Source organism: Haematobia irritans, chromosome 3 (genome assembly GCF_050003625.1).
Source record: "Haematobia irritans isolate KBUSLIRL chromosome 3, ASM5000362v1, whole genome shotgun sequence".
In the NCBI taxonomy this organism is placed as follows: domain Eukaryota; kingdom Metazoa; phylum Arthropoda; class Insecta; order Diptera; family Muscidae; genus Haematobia; species Haematobia irritans.
This window is the reverse complement of record NC_134399.1, coordinates 151,771,724-151,793,987: the sequence shown is the minus strand read 5'-3', so window position 1 is coordinate 151,793,987 and position 22,264 is coordinate 151,771,724. Positions and strand designations below refer to the sequence as shown.

The following is a 22,264-nucleotide window of genomic DNA, read 5'->3' as shown; positions in this document are numbered from 1 at the left end:
AATGTGATGCTACATCTATTGCCTTTAGATATTTGGGCCAAACAGTCAGCTGCAACAACGGCAGTGTCGGTCCTCAAAATAATGCCAGATGTGCCAAACGGAGTTGATTACACTCTGGCGTAACCACTTTTCGACAAAAAGTTTGAAACTCTAATTACCAACAGTGAGGCGTGGCGCACACGGAGACCGCGGTATAAACGATATATAGATTTCTACACTAATGGCTCCAATTGGAGGAACAAGTGGGTTTCGGAGTATATTCTAAAGATCTGGAACTTCGAATAGCGAAAAGATTACCTAATCATTGTAGTGCTTTTCAAGTAAAGTGGGTGAGAAGTAATGTTCCAAAAAAATGTTGGCATTAATATATACTCAGACAGTCAACCTGCAATAAAATCTTTGGACTCTATGTTCCTTAACTCGAAAACTGCTGCCGCAAATCTCTCAATGACATGGCTGGGCAGTACAATATTCAACTAATATGGGTGCCTGGCCATAGGAACATACCGGGGAACTGCGAAGCGGATGAGTTCACAAGGCTAGGGACTACCTAACATATTCCAGGGGAACTAGAATCTGTTGGTATGCCTCTGGCTACCTGCAAGCTTTTACTGCGTGAAAAGGCTGTTATGATGGCAAATGTTCGATGGGAGAATTGCAAGGCTTGTAACGACACCAAGCAAATATGGTCCCGTTTAAACTTAAACCGCACACTAGATACGATAGTGTTCTCGAGACGTCAGATATAACTCCAGATATCTGCTATAACGGGTCGCTGCATGATAGGAGATTTTGCAAAAACTATTGGCGCGTAGTAACTATTGACTATTGTGTGAGCTGTTATGATGCGGTGGAAAAGGAATCAATTAAACACCTCTTGTGTGAGTGTCCTGTATTTTGTGTAAGGCGTAAGCAAATTTTAGGGGCATATAACTTTAGATTACTGGCGGACCTGGAAACCTTAACTTAAGCAGTCTGCTAATGTTTTTGGAGTAATCTGGTTGGTTCAACAGAAGGAAGTATTCGAGAAGGTTCAGCGGTTAAAACTATAAGTGTCCATATGTAATAGGTACTATTAGTTAATGTGGTATCGCAATGGACTGAATAGTCTAAGTGAGCCTAAAACTTAATCGGGCTGCTACTTTAACCTAACCGAACCTAAATATAAATGGAAGCAGTAACTGATATGTGTTGGTGGTAACAATATGAAGGAAGATCAAAGATATTTTAAGGAGTGCATTTAATTGTTTTCGCGACATTTAAAGAGAGACTCTTAATTCGAAATTCTCTAAAGAAGTATACCAAAGATACCGGTCCATTGAATATACCAGGGAGTTGGCAAGACTACACAATTTCGTATATGGTATATTCCAGGGTAACTAGAATTCTTAGACTTTTAGTAATTTCTTGTATTCATATGAAGGCCATAAGAATCAATGGAGGTTTCTCAGTTTATGATGACACCATGAAATGTATCCCTGTCCAAACGTAATTCCTTATACGATATTTTTTTATATCATGTCGCAATATACAAAAGGACTAAAGCTTTAAGTGATGCTGTAGTATGGCAGATTGTCATTATAACCTACCTTTACTTTATTTTAATGTTTATTTTATTTTTACACTTTTTTAGCTGTATGGGTTTTAAATCCTCCCTACAATTTGACCTTTTTCAGTGAGGGGGAAAAAACTCATAATATTCATCGGTGTTTTTCGTATAATAAAATCACAATATTTTAATGGAGTTAACAATATGTTGTAATGCAGACAAAGATTTATAGTCCACCCATATACTGTTTGGAATTGGCCTCCAGGTGAGAGGTAATAAATTGATAAGAGCAATGAAGCGGACAAGAAACATTTCTCATATTTACTGCTTAACAAGTCAGTTATAAATATTGGTTTTATGGTTTATGATTCCTACTCCTCTCATCCTCACTCAGTTCAAAAAGCCAATCTAACCAACCAACCAACCTGCCACCATCCATCCATCCATCCAACCATTGAAGGAAGACCCTGTAACACTGCGCTAGAAACGAACAACGTTTTCAGAGTGTTGGTAGCATATGCTTTATAATTTAAAATGGTTTGAAATTATTATTGTTATAAATTTATAAACATTTTCTTACAGCGAAATCCTACGCACACACACACATACACACTAACTAGCTTTCATACAAAATTTCTTAAGCAGCACACATATGCTCTAAGGCTAAATTACGGTATTCTTATTTAAATTAAAGCTAAAGTGTAAACAGTAAAAGGAAGCGGAAATAAGTGGTGCCATTATTCACAACAAGGTGAAAACCTCGCAAAATGAAAGAAAAAGAAAAAAAAGAATGAAGAAAACCTGGTATATAATAGGAGTTGTTATAAAATTTAACAAGAACCCGGTTGTGAAGTAGACCAATAACAGGAGCCCAAGTCACCACCTACAAAGCTCTTTATTGTCATAATCGCGATTGTTCGTTATTTGGAGGTGAAAAAAAAACCACTAGGTTTCCTACGAAACAGCATGGAAACAGGTATGCAAAGCTAAACCAGGAAGGTCGAACGGGAGGTTTCACTAATAAATAAATAAAAAGATAATTCGAAAAAGATAACAAGAACTTGATGAGATTATGCTACTTTTAAAGTGGCACGAAAAAGAGATTGCCATTGACAGTGGTTTGTACTCTACTATGGCGTGGATGTTTCTTCCAAATTGGAGACGAAAACAATTCCCGAAATGAAAGTATTTTGTCTCACACTATTGATTAAAAAATAGAAATATTTGAAATAAAACACAAGTGAATTGGGATTTCAAACGGAATGGTTTTCTTTATTTCGTGAAACATGTCACCTCAAACATGTTTCAAGAGCAAAATGTTATTTTTGTATGGTGACCATGTAACATGTTTGTCACTAAAATGTTATTTTCTCGTCAAATATAACCTGCTTGCCGAAATCAGATACATGATTTCCGAGAAAATAACATGGTTGCAAAAACCATGTAGGTCACCACCCAAAAATAACATTTTGCTCTTAAAACATGTTTGAGGTGATCATAGTCTCAATCAAAGCCAAAGGTAGAGAGGGGAGACAAAAGTAGCAAGCTGGTTTAAGTCTGTGAGAAAATCTAGAAATTTAGAAGTTGACCAGGGCTGGTATTTGGCGTATACAAGTGCCCTGAAAAAAAGATTTCATGTCATTAAAATACGAATGCGAATTTTGGTATAAAGTTTTTTTCTTTGTCCAAAAGTCGATAAACTTTCATTTTAATGCTATTGAAAAAAATCTTCAAAATTAATGAAATCGTCTTTAAATTTGTTCACTTTTTGTGTTTTGGCTATTTTAAAGACATTTTTAACTTAAAACATAGAATAATTTCTATTCTAAAAGAGAAATATGTCTTAAAGTTATCCTTACTTCAGTTCTCCGCTTCTTTGGCTTGGAATAAATACAAAAATCATTAGTGTAAATAAAATTTTTTTGAAACTGGGAATATTTTTTTTTTCAGTGTAAATTAAAGCTGTTATGTCTGGCTGCTTAAGGTGTCAGGTTGACTGGTTACAATCCAGAATACTGAATGATTCTAGATTGCTACAAGAATAATGAACAGTTGTATTGAGAAAACATCTGATAATTTTTTCCAAAAGAGTCCTAAGGTCTTATAAATAAAGCATGCTACCCAAGCATCTCCCAACAAAAAAGAGCTTCCAAAGTTTGGATCCCCAATTTGTGATCCGGAAGTAGTGCAAACTTGGATCATCTCTAATGAATTTAACATGGTCCTGTCATAGGACGGAAGTACTCCTTTTTGGATCCTTTGCATTGCTTTAGAAGTTGTACTTTGGAAGTTCATTTGGATGGAGAAATTTTAAAAACTAAAAAACCAAAAAATGTTTCCAATTTTACTTTTTATTTTTATCAGTATTTTTTGTTGCACATTTATTTTCTTATTATCTAATTTTTACAAATTGAAAAACTTCTTCGCTTCCACCGGGGGTTGAACCTGGGTCTGTTGGCATCATAACAGAACGCCTTAGCACACTCAACAATTTTGGTCTGATTGAACCAAAATGGCAACGCTGGATGTTATCCGATATAAATAATTTTTAAATTTGTTATGATTTTTAAAAAATTCTAACGATTGTCTGGAACATTTGATCTGATATGCTTTCAAAATTTATCTCGAAGGATTTAGCACTTTAATAATTTGTAACTCAAATTTGCAATGGCTGTATCCTAAAAGATTTTTTTTTGTGTTTTGTGAAGAGCCTTAGATGGAACCAATGATCCTATTAAATAGCAGCATTGCATACAATCAATGCTTTAATATACACACGCCCGAAAATGGACGAATTAGCAATAACTATTTGTCAAACAAGAGTAAAAAATTAAACTGCGATCCGCGGAACGATGGAGTGTAAATTGAAAATAAAAATAAATGACAAAAGGTATGATGAGAGCGAAAGAGATGGAACTAGTGACAATCGTTCCTTTTAGTGAACCGTTCATTGGAACTAATTCATCCGTTGGATTGAGATCCACTTTCTTGCGGCTTTGTGGGCCGTTTGAAAGCGTAATTCGTGGCAAAGGTAGCAAATACGACTGAAGACTCCACGATGATGCATGGTAAGATGCAGATATATGTATGTTTCGGGTATGAACACTGCTTTTGAAGATGTTCAAAATTTATTATATTACAACAAATTGACATAAAATAAGATTTGAAAAATTTTCTATTTTGTTAAAAATCATTATTGTTGTGTTTGATTTCAGCTTAAAACCATGCAGTGACTAAACTAAAAGTGTAGCTTAACCAAAAGAGGAAAATTATGCTTGTCAAATTTATTTGGGCAAAGCCCTATAGATTGCAAGATAGTTGGACGTACAGCTGTTTCGGAATTACCACATTCCTCATCAGCATCCTCTCCATCCTCCAACCATCTTGCAGTCTATAGGGCTTTGCCCAAATAAATTTGACAAGCATACTTTTCCTCTGTTGGTTAAGCTACACTTGTAGTTTAGTCAATGCATGGTTTTAAGCTGAAATTAAAAACAACAATAATGATTGAAGAATAAACCAACAATAACAAACAAAACGAATTTGTTAAAAATCTTCAAAAGCACATACTTCGAAATTAAGCAAGAAGGCGAAGTTTCAATGATATTTTTCATTTTGCTGTTTTTAATAAATTTTGTATTTGTTTTTTTCGGAACTATAGAACACTGCTTCATTTTAAAGATTTTGCTGGCAGAACTTCCTAGGAAGAAAAACCTAATAGAGCTTCAATGGAAGTACTTAATAAAAAATTATATTTCGACTTTTTTTGTCGAACCCTTTATGAGGTCCCAGATCAATATTATCAAATCACATATATACCTCCCCCATCACATGATGGGTGTGAAAAACTTCAAGTTATTTTTGTGTCTGTGTTTACCTCTTGTAGTCCATGTCTCAGAGGTATTATCTACATATTCGTGAAATATATTTAAAGAGTTGTGCTAGCTTTAGTTCTTATGTCTTATCCTTGAAACATTTTATCCAACCTCGAAATGACAACGGTTGTAAAGGGTGATTTGTTAAGAGCTTGATAACTTTTTTAAAAAAAAAAACGCATAAAATTTGCAAAATCTCATCGGTTCTTTATTTGAAACGTTAGATTGGCCCATGACATTTACTTTTTGAAGATAATTTCATTTAAATGTTGACCGCGGCTGCGTCTTAGGTGGTCCATTCGGAAAGTCCAATTTTGGGCAACTTTTTCGAGCATTTCGGCCGGAATAGCCCGAATTTCTTCGGAAATGTTGTCTTCCAAAGCTGGAATAGTTGCTGGCTTATTTCTGTAGACTTTAGACTTGACGTAGCCCCACAAAAAATAGTCTAAAGGCGTCAAATCGCATGATCTTGGTGGCCAACTTACCGGTCCATTTCTTGAGATGAATTGTTCTCCGAAGTTTTCCCTCAAAATGGCCATAGAATCGCGAGCTGTGTGGCATGTAGCGCCATCTTGTTGAAACCGAATGTCAACCAAGTTCAGTTCTTCCATTTTTGGCAACAAAAAGTTTGTTAGCATCGAACGATAGCGATCGCCATTCACCGTAACGTTGCGTCCAACAGCATCTTTGAAAAAATACGGTCCAATGATTCCACCAGCGTACAAACCACACCAAACAGTGCATTTTTCGGGATGCATGGGCAGTTCTTGAACGGCTTCTGGTTGCTCTTCACTCCAAATGCGGCAATTTTGCTTATTTACGTAGCCATTCAACCAGAAATGAGCCTCATCGCTGAACAAAATTTGTCGATAAAAAAGCGGATTTTCTGCCAACTTTTCTAGGGCCCATTCACTGAAAATTCGACGTTGTGGCAGATCGTAAGTCTATTCATGATGAAATGTCAAAGCATACTGAGCATCTTTCTCTTTGACACCATGTCTGAAATCCCACGTGATCTGTCAAATACTAATGCATGAAAATCCTAACCTCAAAAGAATCACCCTTTAGTAGTTGTGAGGGTATATCTCTCGTATGTACTTATTTATATTGTTTTATCATGCATAGTTGTTGGGCGAAAACTTTTCTTAATTTTCATATTAAATCTGTTAAATAAATTGAGGTTACTAACAACACCAACAACAATCAACTCTAACAGCACAGTGCAATATATAGCAGTATGGCGAGGAACATTTTTCAGTTCTTATTTGTGGAAGGAAATAGGCTAATGACATTTTTTCTTGATTCACTGTGCCATAATCATATCTGTCGTCTGCAACACTATCGTTATGTGACATACAACAAGTAAGCAAGCAAGCAAGCAGCAGCAGGGACTCGACAACCGTAGCATCACAAGTACGCAATTGAGCCGCCATGTGTAACGAGCGTAAATAGGAGCGCATACATGTTTAAAACTTTATGCTCTCAACTATCTGACGTTGTTCATCTGGAAACATTAACGTTGTGCTGAAAAGCATTTTAAATAATAAAACCCTTCAGAGTGTTGCCAAAAACAAAAAAAAAAAACGAGGAGCAAAAATACAGAAAGATGAAGCATTAAGAAAAAGAGTTGCAGACAATTCACCATTTACCTGTATGTTTGCCGGCAGATTGTGCACAAGGAGAAATACAACTACAAAATATGGGACGTTTAAAAATTATAAATTGTGAACGGAAGTTTCACTTCTCTTCACTATTGGTTTGCCATTCTGTTCTGAAAACACCAAAATATTTTTGTTCTTGGCCAAAACTACAAATTTCTTAACGAGATGGTTTGGCAGTTGAATATTCATCTAATATAAATACCTATTTTATCTCTAGCAACCTACAAACTCCTACTTCTTGAGATGGCCATCGTGGTGCTGAATAATCGATTAAGTTGCTGCAAGGGTTGGTAGAACACTAAGACAATATCTAGCAATCTAATGGCGATTTGTGCAACATTCTCGAAATTGATTGCCAAATAGGAATGACATTGTCATAGATTTTGGATCATGTATCCAATAATAACTTTGGAATGACACTATCATTTGAGCGAAAATACGAAATGAACGCAACGTGTAGCCAAAAGAAAGAAAAGAAAGCAATCAAAATCTTTTTATACCCTTCACCACTACTGTGGTACAGGGTATAATAAGTTTGTGCATTTGTATGTAACGCCAAGAAATAGTGGTCATAGACCCATCTTTTAGTATACCGATCGGCTTAGAATTAAATTCTGAGTCGATTTAGCGATGTCCGTCTGTCTGTCCGTCCGTCTGTCTGTTTATGTAATTTTGTGCACAAAGTACAGCTCGCAATTTAAGTCCGATCGTCCTCAAATTTGGCACAGGGCCTTTTCTTGGGACAGAGACAATCGCTATTGGTTTTGGAAAAAATCGGTTCAGATTTAGATATAGCTGCCATATATATTTATCCCCGATTTGGTCATAGTTAGCGTGTTTATCAACTGATTTTCTTGAAATACCGTACATCCAAATATTTTACGAATCTCGAAAATCTTGCAAAATATCAGCCAAATCGGTTCAGATTTAGATATAGCTCCCATATATATCTTTCGTCCGATTTAGACTCATATGAGCACAGAGGCCAAAGTTTACTACCGATCTTCGTGAAATTTTGCACAGAGGGTAGAATTGACATTCTACCAATGCTTGGTAAATTTGATTGAAATCGGTTCAAATTTAGATATAGCTCCCATATATATCTTTCGTCCGATTTGAACTTATATGTCCACAAAAGCCAGATTTTTGCCGTGATTTGCTTTAAATTTTGCACAAGGAATACGTTTAATAGTATCGTTAAGTGTGTCAAATTTTGTTAAAATCGGTTCAGATTTAGATATAGCTCCCATATATATCTTTCGTCCGATTTGGACTTATATGGCCTCAAAAGCCAGAGTTTTGCCCTGACTTGCTTCAAATTTTGCACAAGGAGTACGTTTAATAGTATCGTCAAGTGTATCAAATTTTGTTAAAATCGGTTCAGATTTAGATATAGCTCCCATATATATATCTTTCGTCCGATTTGAACTTATATGGCTTCAAAATCCAGGGTTTTGCCGTGATTTGCTTCAAATTTCGCACAAGGAGTGCGTTTAGTAGTATCGGTAATTGTGCCAAATTTGGCTGAAATCGGTTCAGATTTAGATATGGCTCCCATATATATCTTCCGTCCTATTTGCACTCATATGACCAGGGGGGCCAAAGTTATACTCCCATTTACGTGAAATTTCGCATAGATAGCAGAATTATTATTCTAACTATACATGTCAAATTTAGTCAAAATCGGTTCAGATTATATATAGTTCCCATATATACGTACACCAGAGTTGGGGAAATATGGTAGACTGTTACACATTTTAGACCCATTTTCAAAGGAATTTTCCTCCAATTAACTGGATAGCGTTAGCCGATTTAAATTTTAATTCTAAAGATTTTGTAGAAGTAAAAAAATTGTCTCCTTTATATAGCTTCCAGCAAATGTGAAGTAGTTGAGATGTAACACAAATTTTGGCCTACATAGGGGTGAAGGGTATAATATAGTCGGCCCCGCCCGACTTTAGACTTTACTTACTTGTTTTGTATTAGGAAGAGATCGTCGGTGGCGGTTGACACTCAATTTTTTTCATGGGGGTATTTTTCCAAAATTCGTTACTCACGCACACTCACGAAGAAATAATTTTCGTGACTCACGCTCACGCACGACATTTGGTTTGTAAATCACGCTCACGCTCACTCACGGCGTTTTCATCAGCGTGAGTCACGAAAATTTCGTGTCACGTGCACACCTCTACTTTGAATATCGTCATCAGTTCTCCTTCAGCCGTCGACTAAACCACGTTCAACTTTGCCCTCTTATGATCTGTGGCCCAGTGACCTATACTGCTACATTAATTGATTTTTTCGCTACCAATCATATATTTGTAAGGGAACATTTACAATAGACCGATTTAAAAAATTTTTCCGAATGTAATGCCGCTATTCAGCATATGTTTGCAAGAGCAGCAATAACACTCAAGGAGCACCGGAAGCCTAGGTGGTGCTCTCCTACACAACCACTTGACGGTAACTATAAATAGTACATCAAATATTCCCATTCCTCGTTTTGCCTATCGCTTCAACAAACCAGTCGTATACAAAAGGTAACACAACGAGAGAAAACTATCCATGTTTATAGGATAAAAGAAGAATGGAAAAAAAGAGGCGAATGTGTCCGTGTTGGTGTGCAGGTTGTTTTTGGTTGGCACTCGTGGTAGTATTTGTGTAATAAGTGCGATAAAGTTAATGATGTGAGTGGAAGGAATGAATGTGCGCTGTGTAAGCACTGCCACAAGGCATTGTGTGTTTGCTGCTGCTGCTGTCTATGGAGGTTAGTAGGGAAAATCATGCGGAACTATAGGGCAAGACCATAACGTGTGGCACGAATCTGAGTAGTGTATCCGCTCACACATAGACACACACACACATTTTCAAATATACACCCACTTATGTATTGTATGCCTATGCACATTTAAATGAACCTTTATGAGATTCACCGCCTTACACCGCATACTCACACATACTTATCGGTGTAATTAACATAAAAAATTACTTTTACTTTTTCGTATTACATATTTAAAAGAAATATACCATAATGGTAAATCATCTGATAGTCATCGGCATGTAGTGTTGCGCCTTGGTTAATGGAATTTCAGAATTCCTCTTAATGGAGTACATAGAAGAATGTGAATAATAAATATTATGGAATCAATTATGTGGGACATTTATTTTTAATTCGTGGTTTTTTATATATGTGGTTCAGAATGTTGCTTATTGAAAAGATATTCGAAATTTATTTTATGTACATTTTTTTTATAGCAAAAAGAAAACGGAAATACCAAACAAAAAAAAAAATCTGGTAGACCAAAGTCAAAAGTGATGTATGTATATCCGTTCAGCTGCCATATAACAGATCTTCCAGCTTGACTCCATCTGAATCAGTCTCTTGTGCCCAAGTAATCATGCTATCTCCAGCTTTGTTGTCGTCGTGTTGTTTCACTTTGACTTTACATGCTAGGCAATAGGTTATACAAGCAATCTGCTCCCTTAGTTAAAAAAGTGGTTTACATTAGTCATTCAAATTTTCTAGCTATCTAAAACAAGTATAAACGCTTAAAAGTTTCGCTAGGTCGTACAATATTTTTTTTTAATATTCTATTTTTTATTTTATTTATTTTAATTTTTACTTATTTTCTTTTTATCTTTAAAATCTAATTATTGTATATATTTATTATTAGTCGGAGATGTTTTTTAATTATAAGATTTTAATCTTGTTGTGTAGGTACTCAATAAATTTGAAATGAAAATGAAATTTCAAGTGAATTTGACGAAACATACACTCAAAAAAAGTTTACTTGGATCCAAAGATTTTGACCTTCCCATAAGGATATTGGATTCCGAGCCAAAGATGCGGCTCCATTAAAATAAAGAAATTTTTTAGCGACCTGCACTCAAAAAAAGTGAACCCTATATTTCACTAAAGCCGATTTAATTCTAGTTTAGTTCGTGGAATTATTACGTTATACGAAAGTTTTCATGACTTTAATAATTTTTTGCGTACATTAGTAAATTAACTAAAACAGAGGAAAATATTATACACAAACGAAGCATATAGATTAACTAAATTCGTGTTGCCCCCAAAATAGTTCAGAATTTCTTAAAATTTGTAAGTTTTACCAAAAATGAGCCCATCATGAACTGTATACACAAACGACGCACAAAGATTAACTACATTCGTGTCTCCCCCAAAATAGTTCAGAATTTCTTAAAATTTGTAAATTTTACCAAAAATGAGCCCATCATGAACTTCGTATGGTACTAAAGACATTTTTGCAATTTTTTTTCTTTAAACTTGGAAATTTTCTTTAACCAGTGAAAAAATGAAATATGTCGAATAAATTTTCTTGAATTTGTCGAAAATTATTTACTTATTTTTGTGACATCTGCATTTCTAACTCAGTTTTGTTGAAATTTTCTAAAATATTTTTTTTTAACTAATTTTTTTTTCACAGTTTTAGTGTATGTGGCTTTAAATCTAGGATTAATAACATTAAAATTAGAATAGAGATTTAATTTATCGAAGTTTCATTCTCTTTTCGCGGTATATTAATAAAGTTATTCACGTACAAACGCAAATTTCCAAAATTGGTGTCCAAAATTTAATCAAAAAATTTTTAAGCAAAGATTATAAACTTTATTTTAATTAAACTTTCATTCTTTTTAACAAATGTGTCCATAATATTTTGTAAATTGCACATTCTAAAATTTTGGTTTTTAAATGGATGTGTGTGAAGATAAATTCGAATTTGAAATATGCAGCAAAATCTTAGCCGGAACCTTAAATACGAAATTTAGTTTTTCTAATTCGAATTTGTACTACGAGTATTTGGCTTACTATGCAAAAACTAAGCCGTGTGTGGTATAGAGACTAGGTTTATAGGAAAGGGCTTGAGCTCAGCTTTCATACTGACAAATACTTTTCTAATGAAGACTTTTGTGAATATGAAAGCTACGCTCAAGCTCTTTCCATTGAAACTAGTCTTTATATCGCACATGACTTAGGTTTGGCACAGTGGGCCCCGTTATAAAAAAAGTATTTTCAAATTTGCGCTTTTCACAAATACTTTTCCGATGATTTGCCGCACGCGGCTTAGTTCGGGCCCCGTTGTAAAAATTGGTTAAAAAATATTTTCCAATTTGCTCTATTCTAATAAAGACTTTTGTGATTATGAAAGTTACGCTCAAGATCTTTCCAACGAACCTAGTCTCTATACCGCACGCAGCTTAGTTTTTGCATAGTAAGCCAAATAGTAAAAAATTCAAATTCGAATTTTGAAAAACAAAAAAATTTGGAAGTTCTTCCAAAGGCACAACTTTAAAAGCACTTCCAGAAGATGCACTCCCATCGATGTTCTTTATTTTAACTACCCAGGAAGTTCTTTTAATTCAATTTTGTATAACTTTATTTGTTCATACTTTTAATGGGTAATTTTAACTTTTTTTGTTTCAAATAGGTTAAAAACAGAGTAAGAATTCATAAAATGGTACAAATCATTTAAATTTTGTCGAAAAAAAATGCTAAATTCAATTTGAAAAAATAGTGAATTTTTGAAAATATTTGAGGTCAAACGTTTCCAATAAGCTTTAGTATCCATTAGAAATTTTAAAAAATTTAAAAAAAAAATATTTATTTGACAAAATATAACAGATTTTTTTAATTTACACCCAAAACATTGAATTCGGATTACACCTAAAGAAGTGATGCAAATTCAGTGCAACGGCTGTTGAAATGGAGGACTTCTGTCCTATGACAAGCCCATGTTAAATTCATCGCTTCTGCGTCAATTATGCACCACTTCCGGATCCAAAAAGAACATTTTCATTACTTTTTTGACGACGCTTTTTTTTTTAAATTTAAAATTTGTAACACTACCCAGCAAAAAAAGCGTCGCCAAAAAAGTAGTGAAAATGTTCGTTTTGGATGCGGAAGTGGTGCAAAATTGGCGCAGAAGCGATGAATTTAACATGGTCTTGTCATAGAACGGATGTCCACCATTTCAACAACCGGTGCACTGAATTTGCATCACTTTTTAAGGTGTGATGCGAATTCAGTGTTTTGGATATGAATTAAGAAATTTTGTGATATTTTGACAAATAAATAATTTTTAAATTTTTTAATGAGTTTTAATGCATTCTTACGTTTGTGTGGAACGTTTGACATCAAATATTATCAAAAATTCGCAATTTTTCTAGAATAGATTTACATTTTTTGAGGCAAAATTTAAACAATTTTTACCTTTTTACTAACTCTTAATCTATTTTTAACCTATTTGTAACAAAAAATTTTAAAAGGCGAGTTATAAAAAAAAAAAATACTCAAATGAACTTCCTGTGCAGTTACAATAAAGAACATCTTTGGGATAACATTTTTGGAAGTACTTTTAAAGTTGTGCCTTTAGAAGAACTTCCAAATTTTTTTGCTGGGTAATTATAATTAATTATATTTATTTTTCTTCCTGTGCCCAAAATATCAGGTGAAAATTGATGTTACTATGAGTCCAAAAAGTAAAATCAGGAGCTATAATGGAATGATATAAAAACTTGAACCGAGGTATACAGAAATTCGCATATCTCCTTAAGCACCCAATATATATCTAGATTTTCGAAATCTGGTAAAATAGCCTCAAAAATCAATTTGAGAGATCGGTCTAAATGGAGGCTGCACAAACCAAGGGAGCCACCGTGGTGCAATGGTAAGCATGCCCGCCTTGCATACACAAGGTCGTGGGTTCGATTCCTGCTTCGACCGAACACCAAAAAGTTTTTCGGCGGTGGATTATCCCACCTCAGTAATGCTGGTGACATTTCTGAGGGTTTCAAAGCTTCTCTAAGTGGCTTCACTGCAATGTGGTACGCCGTTCGGACTCGGCTATAAAAAGGAGGCCCCTTGTCATTGAGCTTAACATGGAATCGGGCAGCACTCAGTGATAAGAGAGAAGTTCACCAATGTGGTATCACAATGGACTGAATAGCCTAAGTGAGCCTGATACATCGGGCTGCCACGTAACCTAACCTAACAAACCAAGAACCGATATGTACCAAATTTGGCATATCTCTTGAAGGACCCAAAATATATCTAGATTTAAAAATGTATGAAAATCGGATTCAATACCTTCAAATAATCAATTTCAAAATTTTGTTAAATTTTCGCACGACGTAGTTTATTTTTCCCATAAAAAAAGTTTATTTAATTTCTGTATGTAGAAAATTCACTTAAAGAAATAGGCTTTCCAGCTTATTAAATTTTTGCTCTAATTTGACATAAAAATTTAACATGTAAGTTAGCAATATAAAGTTATGTTATAAACTAGAATTAGTTTCAATAAAGTGAACTTGGAATGTGTTCATTATACCTTTTGTTAGGTACGAGTCAGTAAAATGCAATTCAATAATTACTGTGTGAGTTGTGTATATTTCAAGAGGCTACATACGGGTATGAACTGAATTCTAAATGAGGTGCTAATATGCAAAATGAAAGAAAGTAATACAACTACAAATTAAGGAAAATGTGCATTGTTTCACAGCAAGCAAAAAAACACAAATTGCTGAGCTAAGAAACAAATAAATCTACGTGTGGTGCATGAAATAGGTGTTGTGAACGTATAAGAAACGGAAGTACTAAACCAAACTAGGATTTATTTGCAAACTTAAAAACCATAATGATGATATAGTAGAACATGTATTTTATGTAGTTGTAGCTGTAGTTATTACCAAAGCGAAAGTCCTTGCGTCTATTGTTATTGTATCCAGAACCCGACGAACCACCAGAATGTGAAGACTTAACACGTAAAATACGTGGTTGAGCCAAACGCTTAATGCGCTTTAATAAATCACTAACAAATGAACAATTACCACCGCCAGCCACCTTTTCCAGTATTGATGTAGATGCACTAGTAGTAGTAGTAGTAGTAGTAGTAATGGTAGTACCAGAAATGCTTAATGCTTTAGCATTTTTGTTAGCCATGTTGGTTGTATTAGCATTAGCAGGGGATATTTTAGATTTTGCATACACCTCAACATTTTTATTAAATCTACGATGGTCTTTAGAGTTGATGAACATGGTGTTGATGCGGGTATTTGATGCTGTTAATGCTGTATTATTACCAGGATAAATGGATATTAAAAAATGTTTGTTAATGATTTTTACGCTTTTCAAAAAAAAGTTTTTAATTAGTAGCATAAGCTTCTTATTAGTAGTAGCAGTAATGAATTCCATTTCCACATACAACCACCACATGACTAGAATTCAATAGCTGCCAATGTCAATCACAATTCTAATGAGAAATTCAATATCCTCCTATATGAGTGTAGGAAGATTAGCGGCAATACACGCGTACATGTGTATGTAATGCATGTGAAATCAAATTTCCATTGTTTGATATGTGGTTAACGCGTATAGGTAAATATCGCTCAAAGAGCTTTGTTTTTCGTTCTTAATTAGTATCACAGGGCGCAAGGATATATTTGTACTCACTTTTAACTCGTAACCAGGTATAGGCGGATTTTTCACCAGCTTCATTACTAGCTAAGCATTGATACATGGCTGAATCCTCAAGCTCAAGTTTTTTAATATGTAAGGCATTATCTTCCGTTAGGGAGTATCTAAAAACAAAAAATATGTACAAAAATCATTAAATACGAAAGAGGATTAAAACTAATTTAACAATAGCTAAACTAAACTCTTAATTATATTTTCTATAATTTTTTTTACGTTTTGTGTTTTATTTTCTATAGAAAACTTTTTCAAAAATTTATTTCTATTGAATATTTTGTCAAAATTGGAATTTCTTTAAAAAAAATCATTGGGAAAATTTTGTTAAAAATTTGATTTCTATAGATTTGAGATTTCTAGAGAAAATATTGTCAACATATTAATTCTAAGGAAACTTTTGTCAAAATTGGCATACCCATAGAAAATTTTGTGAAAGTTTTATTTCCATAGGAAGTTTTGTCAAATTTTATTTCATTTAGTTATGTTTTTGTAACATTTTTATTTCTATAGAAAATTTTGTCAAAATTTTATTTCTATAGAGAAGTTTTGTCAACATTTTATTACTATAGAACATTTATAGAAATATAGGAACCCCAAGTTTGACAAAATATTCTACTGAAATCCCAATTTTGACTAAAAAAGTTCTAAAAATTTTTAATTTTATATCATAGATATAATTGCTGTAGAACATTAGTCAAAATTTTATTTCTATAGACATTTTTTCCAACATTTTTATTCCTATAGTGAATTTTATCAAATTGTTTATTTCTATAAAATATTTTATCAAAATTTTTTACGATAGACATTTTTGTCAAAATTTGGATTTCTATAGACAATTTTGTCAAAATTTTATTTCTATCGAAAATCTTGTCAAAATTTTATTTCTATAGAACATATTGCCAAAATTTTATTTCTATAGAACATTTTGTCAAAATATTATATCCATAGAAAATTTTGTAAAAATTGTATTTTTATCGAAAATTTTGTCAAAATTTTATTTCTATAGAATATTTTGCCAAAATTTTATTTCTATAGAACATTTTGTCAAAATATTATATCTATAGAAAATTTTGTCAACAATTTTATTTCTATAGAACATTTTGTCAAAATATTATATCTATAGAAAATTTGTCAAAATTTATTTCTATAGAAAATTTTGTCAACAATTTTATTTCTATAGAAAATTTTGTCAACATTTTATTTCTATAGAAAATTTTGTCATCAAAATTTTATTTCTATAAAAAATTTTGTCATCACAATTTTTTTTCTATAAAAAATTTTGTCAAAATTTTATGTCTATAGAAAATTTTGTTAAAATTGTATCTCAAAAGAAAATTTTGTCAAAATTTTATCTCCATAGAAAATTTTGTCAACAATTTTATTTCTATAGAAAATTTTGTCAAAATTTTATTTCTATCGAAAATTTTGTCAAAATTGTATTTCTATCGAAAATTTTGTCAAAATTTTATTTCTGTTGTTTTTGTGATTTCAGCTTAAAACCATACATTGACTAAACTACAAGTGTAGTTTAACCAACAGAGGAAAAGAATGTTTGTCAAATTTATTTGGGCAAAGCCCTATAGACTGCAAGATCGTTGGATGGACGCACGTTTCGGAATTACCACATAGATAATTTTGTCAAAATTTTATCTCTATAGAAAATTTTGTGAACATTTGATCTCTACAGAAAATGTTGTCAACATTTTATCTCTATAGAAAATTTTGTCTTTTTAGAAATTTTTTTCAAAATTTTATCTCGACAGAAAATTTTGTCAACATTTTATTTCTATAGAAAATTTTGACAAAATTTTATTTCTGTAGAAAATTTTGTCAAAATTTTATCTCTACACACAAAAAAAATTTTGTTTTGATTCAATCACGAAATTAATTTATCCAATTAATTTTTTAATTGAAATGTCTTCAATCACAGTTTTAATTTGAAATTAAAAAAATACTTGATTAAAAAACTAAATTGATTTTATTAGAAATTTTCATTTAATTTTTTAATTGATTCAATTAAAAATTTAATTGATGTTGAATGCTAAACTCAATTAATTTTTTCCATTAAAAACGTAATTATTTTCAATTACTTTCTTAACTGACTTTGTGTTTTAAGTTGGATTAAAAATTGATAGTTTGATATAAATTTTTATTTAAAAATTAAAAAATGTCGATCACCTTTTTTAAGTGATTTAGTCTTCCGAGTTTGATTCAAAAGTTAATTGTATCAATTAATTTTTTTTTAATTAAAAATTTTGAAATGTTTAATCATTGACATAATTAGCTTAATGTTTCTATCTTGATTAAAAAGTTAATTGTATCAATTAATTTATTAATTGAAAAAATTTTCGACTTTATACAATTTTGTAATTGGGAATATTTTGGTGAATTTTTTTTCTGAGTATAATAGAAAATTTTGTCAAAATTTTATCTCTACAGAAAATTTTGTCAAAATTTTATTTCTATAGGTTAGGTGGCAGCCCGATATATCAGGCTCACTTAGACTATTCAGTCCATTGTGATACCACATTGGTGAACTTCTGTCTTATCACTGAGTGCTGCCCGATTCCATGTTAAGCTGAATGACAAGGGACGTCCTTTTTATAGCCGAGTCCGAACGGCGTTCCACATTCCAGTGAAACCACTTAGAGTAGCTTTGAAACCCTCAGAAATGTCACCAGCATTACTAAGGTGGGATAATCCACCGCTGAAAAACTTTTTGGTGTTCGGTCGAAGCAGGAATCGAACCCACGACCTTGTGTATGCAAGGCGGGCATGCTAACCATTGCACCACGGTGGCTCCCTATTTTAGGTTAGGTGGCAGCCCGATATATCAGGCTCATTTAGACTATTCAGTCCATTGTGATACCACAGTGGTGAACTTCTCTCTTATCACTGAGTCCTGCCCGATTCCATGTTAAGCTCAATGACAAGGGACCTCCTTTTTATAGCCGAGTCCGAACGGCGTTCCACATTGCAGTGAAACCACTTGGAGAAGCTTTGAAACACTCAGGAATGTCACCAGCATTACTGAGGTGGAAAAATCCACCGCTGAAAAACTATTTGGTGTTCGGTCGAAGCAGGAATCGAACCCATGACGGTATAAAATTTTTTGAAAATGTAATCGCTATAGAAAATTTTGTGAAAATGTTATCTCTATAGAAAATTTTGTGAAAATTTTATTGCTATAGAAAATTTTGTAAAAATTTTATCTCTACAGTAAATGTTGTCAAAATTTTATCTCTACAGAAAATTTTGTCAAAATTTTATCTCTATTGAAATTTTTGGTCAAAATTTTATCTCTATAGAAAATTTTGTCAAAATTTTATCTCTATAGAAAATTTTGTCAAAATTTTATCTCTATAGGAAATTTTGTTAAAATTTTATCTCTATAGAAAATTTTTTCAAAATTTTATTTCTGTAGAATTTTGTCAAAATATGATTTCCATAGAAAATTTTGTCAAAATTTTATGTCTATAGAAAATTTTTTTGAAGAAAAATTCTATGAAAATTAAAACATTAAATGAAATATTAAAAGTAAAAGTAAGTAAGTAATATCAGTTTTTTTTTATAAATGGGAGTTTAAAATTTCTCAACAATAAATCTACTTACTTTTCATTTTTCAAATCAATGGGTTCAGCATTTTTAAACCAAGTCACTGCTGGTTGAGGATCACCCACTACATCACAGGGTAGGACAACTAAAACACCCAACTCTCCAAATGTCTCCTGACGCATTGGTGTAAAAAACGATGGTGGTTCGAGAATTTCAATTTTTGCTTTCGATGTGAGAATTTTATAACCTCCACTACGCAAACGCACTTGACATGTATACTCTCCCGAATGGGTAAGATTTACCGATAGCAAGGCTAAGGAACGATTCCAGGGATCATTTAGAGTATAAGCTATTTCAGCATTTTCTAAGGGTATGCCATCTTTAAACCACAATGTCTCCAATTCATGCAGAGGCCTAGCATTGGCAATGCACTGCAATTCGGCTACTTGCTCACCACGTTTCAGTTTCATATCCTGCGGATGAACAATAATTTCCGGTGCTACTTCTATATATGGATCACCGGACACATTCACATGTATGAATGCACTATTCTCCTCTTTGCCCAGTTGGGTATTTATGGCACGTGCCCGATATGCCTGGCGGTCCATCTCATCGGTGCTGAGGATAATCAATTGATTGTTTTTTGTGACGGCATATTTAATGTCATAATTGAGAGGGCCATCGACTGTTTGCCACATAACCGAAGGCACTGGAACTGAATCGATAGCAGGCAAATCCAATATGGCCGGATGACCCGATATGATATTTGAACGTCCCTCAGTTATATTGCTAAATGTGCCCATATCTGTAAGGAAAATGAGAATATAAAGTGAGATAGCAAATGAATGAGTGAGTGAGTGCAAATAAAGTAACATTTAAGCCATACATAACTAAATTAAGAAATTATGGACATGTAGTATTTGTTGTTATGGTAAAGTGGTCTGTCTCACCCACCAACTGTCTGGTGGGTGGGTGGAAGTGTGATTGAGGTCGTCGCCAGAACAATTGTAACCTAGCAGCAGCATTTATTTATTATCCCTGTCCCCGACTTAGTTGGTTGCCATTTATTTGCAAATGACTGACCATTGCCATAATGGGTCTGCTATCCGTGTGTGCGTGAGTGTGTTGGTATGGTTATTGTTGTTACCCTTTGTAAAGTCATGCCCGGACAGAGTCAAAGATTAAGCCCATCATTTAGACATTGAGTCAAGCAATTCATTGGACGTGCTGTGTTTGCACAAATTTTAGCTTTATGGCTACTCACGCAATCTGAAAGCACAGGGCATGATAACTAACTCACTACACACTCCCTCAATTACGCACTTCATGTGGAAAACCTTAAACAATAACACCGAGAAAAATATGAAATACTTTAATTACAATTATATAAAATAAATATTAGATGTGGTTGTGATAATGCTCGCTCTAATGTTTAAATTGCTGTAATTTAAAGATTTCCATTCCTTGATAAATTGCTTATCTCGTTTTTTTTTAGTGTATAGATTGTTTTGCTTTTCGTTATATATATACTCAACGTATAAACGAATGGACAAGTGTACCAATTAATTTAACTAACTGCCACTTAATTGTTACTCGACGAAGTCATCGTCATCTTTAATGTCGCTCAAAGATGTTGAAATAAATTGTGTATGGTAGCCGTTTATTCTTAAGACCTAGCAACCTTATTTGCTGTAGTTTTTATTGTGAAAGCGATTATGTTTTTGGAAGTATTTGCGATATATGGAATATTTTCGCAATTTACAATTTTGTATACCCTCCACCATAGGATGGGGGGTATATTAACTTTGTCATTCCGTTTGTAACACATCGAAATATTGCTCTAAGACCCCATAAAGTATATATGTTATATTCAGGGTCGTGGTTAAATTCTGAGAATTCTTGTTACATGGTGTAAGTATATGGTCTCTAACAACTATGCAAAAATTGGTCCATATCGGTCCATAATTATATATAGCCCCCATATAAACCGATCTCCAGATTTGACCTCCGGAGTCTCTTAGAGGAGCAAAATTCATCCGATCCGGTTGATATTTGGTACGTGGTGTAAGTACACGGATGAAAAAGACTGTTTTTCATATGTTTGGCTATAAACATTATATGTTTGGAACACAAATTTTTAAACACAATATTTTTGAGTGCAAGCATATAATGTTCATAAACTAGCATAACATGTTTGGGACATAAATATAATATGCTTGGATGCAAACATATATTAATTTAGAAATAGCCTATAAACATATATGTGTTTAGTAGCTTGGAGCGCTATTTAACAGGGAGCGATATTGAATTAAGTTAGTGGTTGTTGCTTGTTATTACAAAATTAACATTTTATTTTTCCTTGGGCAATTGATCAGCTACTTCTTTGATCCTTACAAACTGTGTGGTCCGCTGTTCGAATCCCCGTCCGGCAAAAGGTAAAATTAAAAAAAAATCATAAAATTGAATAATTTCTTCTACAATATTTGTATTACAGAAAAAGGTGCTAAGAACTAAAAAATCTCGTGGAAGTGAGAAAGATGTCGGGGAATATACAATTGGGCAGAAACAAAATTTTGAGCATTCAGGTCGAAAACCTATGTTGTTAGCACCTATATTACCTGTTTATTTTCATAATTCATTATGATTGTAAATATATAAATAAATAAATAAAATTTTGAGCACAATATTGTTTGGGAGAATTTTTTTAAGCATATAATATTTTTGGGTGCAAAATGCTTCCAAACATATTATATGGTCACATAATAACATATTGTTTTTTGGAAGACAACATTATTGAATTTGGATGCAAAAATACAAAATGTTTGGAACTTAGACTACCCAAACATATTTTGTTTAGACCAATATGCTTTCAAACATATTATATATTGGTAGAGATCAAACATATAAATGCACTGAAAAAACAGTGAACCCACCAGGAAAGATAACTTTCGATTAATTTTAGAAAATTTGGAACTTTTTTATAAAATTTTAACTAAACGGTATTACAAGCGCTGGCATCACTCCGATATGGCAAAAATAAGTAAATATTTTTCGACAAATTCAAGAAAATTTATTAGACATAACTAAATTTTTTCAGTAGTTGAAGAAAATTTTGTAGTTTTAAGAGAAATCTTGG

General features: G+C 33.0%; 1 protein-coding gene across 7 annotated transcripts in view; it reads right to left on the bottom strand.

Moving 5' to 3' along the window:
• The window catches only part of sdk (sidekick cell adhesion molecule), a 435,466-nt gene that overhangs the window by 80,899 nt on the left and 332,303 nt on the right, over nucleotides 1–22,264 (bottom strand). For 4 of the 7 annotated variants that reach the window (XM_075302955.1, XM_075302954.1, XM_075302956.1 and 1 more), the window contains 3 exons: nucleotides 19,186–19,933; nucleotides 15,556–15,683; nucleotides 14,793–15,173 (listed from right to left, as the gene is read on the bottom strand). In XM_075302955.1, the coding sequence (XP_075159070.1) occupies nucleotides 14,793–15,173; nucleotides 15,556–15,683; nucleotides 19,186–19,933 (1,257 nt within the window). The remainder of the gene's footprint in view (nucleotides 1–14,792; nucleotides 15,174–15,555; nucleotides 15,684–19,185; nucleotides 19,934–22,264) is intronic. The other 3 variants (XM_075302957.1, XM_075302958.1, XM_075302959.1) reach the window with 1 other exon arrangement.